At 46.6% G+C, this 7,587-nt stretch overlaps 1 protein-coding gene across 1 annotated transcript in view; it reads right to left on the minus strand.

Annotated features, from left to right (window-relative positions):
• Positions 1 to 484, minus strand: part of EMWEY_00003130 (33 kDa dynein arm light chain, axonemal, putative) — a gene marked incomplete at both ends in the record, with an annotated part of 1,752 nt that extends 1,268 nt beyond the window's left edge. The window contains one exon of the mRNA XM_013477646.1: positions 403 to 484. Coding sequence (XP_013333100.1) covers positions 403 to 484 — 82 coding nt within the window. The remainder of the gene's footprint in view (positions 1 to 402) is intronic.
• Between the last annotated feature and the right edge of the window lie 7,103 nt (positions 485 to 7,587).

The raw sequence follows: 7,587 nt of genomic DNA on the forward strand, positions 1-7,587 counted from the left end.
GGGGGGGGGGGGGGGGGGGGGGGGGGGCGAGGGCGATCAGAGCAGCGAAGACTTGACAGTTGTGTATTGCTCAGTCCTTAAGAGAGTGCCAATATTCTGCGATCTGTACAGATACTTGCTTCACGGCACCAACGCAAAACGGAGGGCTACGCCTACCAGTGTAGGCCTAGGTGGACCCTCAAGAATCATTGGAATAGAGAAGCAGTTATCAGGACTTCTTCAGGCACCCGTGCTGACCCGCCTGACAACAGTGGCGGTACAATGACTGCGGCTGACTGCGGCTTACCCTAGAACAGAAGGGAAGCTGATCTAGGAAGTGGATGCACTACATATGGTGTTTGAAAATTACAGTGGCAGTATTGGCAGTATTGGCATTTTCGCGGGCTTCACAACGAAACTCACTATCTCCGCAACTGCAAACTGGCTGTCCCTCCGCAGCCCCGTTAGCGCATGCACGCGTCTGGCGGGCAGCCCCGTTCCTCATTTGGGTAGTACGAGCAGTGTCGGCAACTGCAAACTGGCTGTCCCTTCGCAGCCCCGCTAGCGCATGCACGCGTCTGGCGGGCAGCCCCGTTCCTCATTTGGGTGGTACGAGGAGCAGAACACAGGAAAATGAGACGCATAGATGCAATTAGTGTGGCTTTCTATGACTTGATGAGCGCAGGCTAACTACCATGGCTGAGAAGAAACAGTAACATGTGCGTTCTAGTAAATCAGACTGCCTCAGCCGCCCAAGTCTGCGGAGGGCGGCGTCCCCGGGTGTACCCGTCCCGGTTGGGAGCAGGCGATGCGCAACACATAACAGGTGTTCCTTTGACTTCATGGGCAAACCCTGTTGCTGCTGTTTCGGAAACCCAAATCCCGATATTCTAGTGCCAGGAAGTACAATGCAACAACGATACCTTCTTGCTCGCCTTAGCAGAATGCTAGGAAATGCGTGCTCTCTTAACGAGGGCTGAGGTGTCCAGCATGGCAGCAATCTACTTACTGAGGTGTTCTTTAAGAATGGGTCTTTAATAATGGCTAACTGAGGTGTTCTTTTAGCCATTATGCGTGCCCTGTCCTATGCGCGTAGCCTACCCGGCCTGCTGGGAATCTACCTCATAAGCGGTAAACATCGTGATGCTTGCCGCTGCGGCGCATGTGGCCTTAAAGAAGTGCTAAGACTTGACAGAAACCAGGGAAAATTCAGCTCTGGGAAACGTGCCAATGCCCGTTGTTTCCAACTAAAATGCGGAGTTCCAGATGATATGCCTTGACGAGCGCGCAGCAAAAGACTAACCGTTACATCCAATTGCATGCTGGGAAGTTGCTGTGAAAGTGCAACCAGCAGCTAACCACAGTTTATGCTGCTGGCTTTCGAAGAAATATAGTGGCGGTAGAGGCTTGCTAGCGAGTAATGTCCACATTTTCCTGCAGGGCAAGCCATAATTGTGGCAGTTCGATTATGTACAAAAGTCAAGAACATCGGGGACCTGCCATTGCGAATCGATTTAGCCGTCCGGCGAACGTAAGCTGAAGAACTTAACTGGTCACGTGTATTTACGGGCTGTTAATATGTTGTGGTATTCAGGAAGTCGTACCACTGTCGGAAAATCGTACGTACGTATACGCTGGAGGTTAAAAGCCAGTCAACTCCACCGCAGCTGTTTGTGTCTTCTTCCTACGCTTGCCAACCTAGCCTTTCTGTTTGTGAGACGGTTAATACTACAGGAGCACGTTCAACTTGGCTAGGAAAATTTTTCAGATTATAGAACACGTTATCTTTCAGTATGGTCAGCTAAGGTATTTGCCCCAAAAAATAGAAAGACTACAAGGGGAAGATATAGGCCGGAAAGCGCAGATAGACCATCAAGGCGTAGCACGTTCAAAAATTTCGAATATATTTATAGCGTTCACCTTGGACTACGTATTCACTAAAATGAGGACAAATCTGTACACACCAGAATATGTACATTGCTACACTGTTCATCGGCGACCTTTCTATTCCCCATTCGGTGACAGTTGTTCGTTGTGCAGTATGCTGCCTCTAAACAATTTAGAACGCTACAGGGATTTGAAGGAAGGATTGCATACTATTTTTTTTAGTATCACGCCATCCTTCTAAACGTAAATGATTTCCGCTCAGTTAGTTCATAGACGCCCGTGATGTTCCAGGATGTAAAAAGTCGGCCAATTTTTTAAGACTCGTGGTTTTTGACACATCATAGGGCCGGTCATTGCTGCTAGCACCTAATACGAACGACGGGTTTTTGCGCACATTGTATTTGCGAGTTATTCTAGATACCGCAGTGCTGGTTTCTACTGATATGTTATATGGTCTTTGTAGGCTACGCATATTCCGGCTGATATTGAATTTGTCAGGCGGTCATAAGCCAGGTTTTTAGTGCTTTTTTTCAGCATTGACGCCCACCGACATTGAAGGTCACAGCTATCAGGGCACGTAAGCTGACATTTCCTAACGTATTATATCGGATATGTACGAAACATTGTTGCCAAAGTCTGTGCAGTGTAAACTGTTCCTAGTTTAATAAAATATATTGCATAAGGACTGTTGCTAAAATCAGGTACAAAAAGACGTGTGCAGTGTAAACATCCTAGAGTAATAAAATATATTGTGTAGAGACTGTTCCTCAAATGAGGTACCCAAAGAGCTATGAGCAGCTTTGGCCCTACGTTTTACAGAGAAACTGTTAGCGGAGAGAGTTACAGAGCTAGTGACGTGTCCAGTTGGGTTTATGAAAGGCTAGTTCCCTACAGTATTTGATCTGGGGAATGAAAAACACGTGGAAATGGAAAATCGCGTTAATAAAATAAATACGGACTGCGTGACGGGCAAGCCTATTTTTAATATCGCCCGATATCATCACCTTTAGTAAGCAGTATAATATGGAATGGGCAGTCTGCGGCATCTGCAAATAGAAGCAAAGGTCCTAAGCATGTTAGCATAGTTTGCCCGTACCCGGAAAAGCCTTACGTTACCGCGTGTCTTGATCCTCGAAATAATATATTAGCATAACGTGGGATGTGTATGGTTGTTTCTACAATTGGTAATGCGTGAATGGCGCGATTAAACACCAAGGCGGGATGCCCTCATGAAACGGTTCTTGGAGATAGAGCACTGTTTGCGAAAACTGGCAATAACGTTAAACTTCGCAGAAACTAATACGGGTGGCTTTCTGGATGGCCTGTCGCCCTCAGCTTTTGTCTAAGAACATATGTGGTCTGTCGTGTAGATGGGCTTCTTGCGTGTCAGAACACAATTTAGTGAGTTTGTCTGGAATGCAGAAATTTGTTTTCACCAGAGGTAATTACCAGAGGTAACCAGAGGTAATTTAGAAGTCTGTTAACTGTATCATATTTTCGGCCTCTTGTTATCGCAAAAGGTACAGATTTCACAAATGATCACTGGCAGAGGAGGGCACCAAAGTGGGACTTAACGCAAATGGAATAAAGCGAAGGCTGTTTGGGTTTGCTCAAATATGATTGTATTCTCGATGACTACGACTTTCCGATCAGAAAGCTACACTGCTTCCTGCAAAAAGGTACAAAGGAGCTATACCACGCTACGGGTGCCAGACCTATTGTTGCCTATCCCAACATGCGGATATCCGTTTGTACAGCCTTTAGCTCAGATATCGCTGACAATAACGGTGCGGCAATATGGGTAATCGTGCGCTTCCCTCAAACTCTATGTTGCTCTTCTTCCTAGATATCTTGCTGGTAAACGGGTAATGAGGACTACCAAATGCCGCACAATCACACATGTTGGTTATTGTTCATATTTCTCTTTTTTTTGTCTACTGCAAAATTCCAGCTCGCATTAGATACTACAATTTAGCTTATTTTCATGTGTCTTTCTAATAGGGATGTATCTCATTCTAGATTGGTTGACAGCAGCCACAAGATCTTCCGTCTTTTCTGTGTTTTTAAGGGTCAATGCAGTTGCACTACTTTTACTGATAAGCACAGATGGGCTGTTTGCGGGTGTTATAATCCCGTAGACTTCCCTCTATCAACGTGGCGTTTCCCCTCGAATTTTAATAGAGGTACGCAAGCTCCAGAAAAGCCAACAAAAAGCCACACGCTTTTACTTTATGACTGTGTTATTAAATGTCATAAAAAATCGAAAAACCGAGAATCCTTCTGTACTTTTCCTTCTGGTCACAATTGTCGCTCAAGATCGAAAAGCCGAAAGTAACATGTCAAGCAGTCATGGAAGTCGAAGGCCGCTAAAAAGTAAAATCCTACCGGCCAAATGAAGCAGCTCATCGTTTGGCATCAGCATACCATTTTTATAAACTTACAAGCAACAATGCCATTCCGCGCAGAAAACGCGACACCTACGCATTTTGTTTTTCTACCTCATCAACATGCAATTATACCGACAGCGGCTGCAGGCGTAACCAAACAATTCCCAGATACATGCGTCTCTAGGAGGCGGAGTTAGTTGCGAACACGTATCGAGAACTATATTATAGGGTAAATGCGTCTTACCTCCTTCATGTTTACTAGCTACCAGTGCCATAACCATGGTATTACGTCATAGCCAACGAGCAACCGGCTCCCGCATACACCTGCCAATATACTTCTGACATTTCTGCAAACTCCTTTCGATTAGGATCTACGAGCGAGCTGAAAAGAAAATCCGCCATTCGCACGAAACCCACTGCATGTAAAAGTGCTATAACCATGGTATTACATCCTGGCCAACGAGCAACCGGCTCCCGCATATCCCTGCCAATATGCTTCTAACATTAGTGCAAACTTCTTTCCATTAGGATCGCGCACCCATCAAATGACACCCAACAACATTCTGAGTCTTCCCTCGCAGCAGCGCCGCTGTCACTTCCAGCAGGCACGTCCTCTGTAACTTCTAGCAGTGCCATCTAGACCAATAGCCATACAGAACTGATGCACAACTTGCACGAAGTCTAGCTTTGAGTGGAATAGCGGCAGCATGCATAGCGTCCGGAAGATCGACCTCGCCGATTCTGAAAAAGTCGTGGAAGTACTACAGCACATAGAACTGTTCAAAAACCAACCCACTGCCGGGGAATGCAGTCGTCGCACTTGTGTTGTGAAAACTTCCTGTATTGCTAAACAGCAACATCAGGAGACCGCTCATTATTCTAGTAAGGGACAAACTATCCAGAGAATCTTAAAAGGTTTTCGCATAATGGTGAATATTCCGGCAAACAACACTCAGAATACAGCATACTCCCTTGTGCAAAAGAGCAGGGCAAGGAATATAGAGGCTCCTCCAAAAAAAACAATATAGTCTGTGCCTGCCTCGAACGATTAGCGATCCCGTGGATATTGCTGTTTAGCTGCGTACTGGTGCGTCCCAGAAGCGCAGTCTCCCCAGAAAGGAATTAACCTTAAAGTAAGGCAATCAACGAATATTATTCCTTATGCCGTTTGTCTGAGTGTTAACACGGATTACGCGCAGAATACAGCATATGTGACCTGCTGCCTATGCGAAAAGGAAAGCCGTACCTTAAGTCTTGGGGAATTTCTCACTAACAGCGATGCTGATTAGTCAGCTTTCTAGATGATTTGCTAGCTTTCTCCCACGTGCACCATGTTCACGCTAGAGGGCTCTGAAGCCATCTGCCCTCCGTTACAGGTTATGGCATGTGGGCCACTGGCACGGGTGCCAGCTTTCTAGATGATTTGCTAGCTTTCTCGCACCGTGCACCATGTTCACCGTAGCAATGGGCTCTGAAGCCATCTGGCCCCCGATACAGGTTATGGCATCTGGGCCACTGGCACGGGTGCCTCATTTCACGGAGGTTCAAGGACGCCAGCGGGATGCCTGAATGATTTAGCCGTGCGTTCCCTCACGAGTACTCAGCATATTAAGCATACAGTAAAACAATGGCCTGCCCAACACGGTCTTGCCGAACACGATCAAGCAGAGGAAAACTTTGTTGACGCAAAGGAGGGAAACAAGAAATTACATGGACTCCGTTGTCACATGGCGCTAGTAGCCTGACATCCTCCAGGCTTTTCAACGGCCTTCATGTTCCGTTTCTATCATAACATTAGGAATTATCCCGTGCGTGCTTAATGAGATTCCAATAATCTCCAGGAGAAGACTGGCCATGAATGCGCTTCGTAGATTGCAGTTTGCCACCTGTAAAGACAGCAAAGCTACTCCGCTTATGCCCCCAAAGGAAAATGCCGTAAAAAAGAACACAGATATTCCAATGCTTTTGCCATCCTGGAAAGGCTTCCCCTCGAACATCCTCTCTGCCTCAATGGCATATTAATCTATCGCTCTTCCTTCTGGATTGTGCTATTGATTCAGCAGCATGCAAGCTACACACGTTGAGAGGATATCATCTTATTCCCATCAGCTACCGCAACCCATTAGTACTGGTCAGCGACGGAAAAGATAACCGAATTTTGCCTGGCCCAACAACTGTTTAAAATGAAGGAGTCGAATAGCAACGTCACGTGTTAATCGATTGTAGTGGATCTGCCAAGGCCACCGGCAAAAATATATTTGGAGCTGCTTAGATGTAGATATGATAAAGCATTTAGCGGCATTCACTGAACGAAGGCTCTAGCAGCTGCTCTCCCGATGAATCCAAGCGCTACCAAGGAGGCTTTGACTGTTTTCTATGTACTACCATTAATGCAGTATATAGGGGGAACCCTTGCAACTGGGGGTCCCCGGTTTATATTTGTCGTCTACCGTATTCGTTCACAGATTTTACACCCTCATATCAGGATAGAGTAATACATCCCAAAAGCCATTTGCTCTGCAACGCGCTGGAAAACCCCCTCCCCATATATTTGTACTAGCATGCGCAACAAACCGTGCCCTCGGTACCTGCATGGCAGCTGCTGGAAGCTACGTTATATTGCTAGTCACTTTTGAAGGGAAAAAAAACGCAATGACATTGCGGAAAAATTGCTGTTTCCATCGTTGGTTACAGCGCAGCTGAATCATCGCCCGCATACTGCTTAACGCACTTTTGGCGAGAACCAGCCACGCTTGATCCTGAACTGAAGACGGGAGCAGCTGCGGATGAACAAGAACCTGCAGACTTCAGGTATAGCATTTGCGATAGGGCAGCAACTCGCTTCTCTAAGCTGTCCACTGTCTCCAGTGCAAGCTGCAAAGGAAAGTATTTCAATTCACATTGTCCCAGGTGAACAGAGTAGACGCAGTAGCATCGCCGCCGGGTTGCCACGCAGAGTTCGCCGCATTTATGCCTTTGTTGTGACCTTGCCTTACTTGTGTCTGTTCCTTGATTCGTTGGTGCAAAGGCAGTAGGGACGGCAGTTTTTGAGACAGTGCATGGGTTAAACAGTCGAGCTGGTAGGAACACGTCCTCCGTAAAACTGACCCCCGAGTCTGGGTAGGAAAAGCAGCAAAAAGCCTTTTCTCCTGCGGCTTGCTAATGCCCGCGATGACCCTTTGCTTAACGCCATTGAACAAGAGACGAATAGATAAGATAAACGCGTAAACGAATGGCTATAGTATGTCAGCTTGCAGATGCTGTTGTGATGGTCGCACAGGAGGCAGCAAAGCTTTGGTAATTACCGCAGCTTCCTTCAATCCTTGACGTCCGG

The sequence above is a fragment of the Eimeria maxima genome, genomic scaffold (assembly GCF_000499605.1).
Source record: "Eimeria maxima Weybridge genomic scaffold, Emw_scaff16, whole genome shotgun sequence".
NCBI lineage: Eukaryota > Apicomplexa > Conoidasida > Eucoccidiorida > Eimeriidae > Eimeria > Eimeria maxima.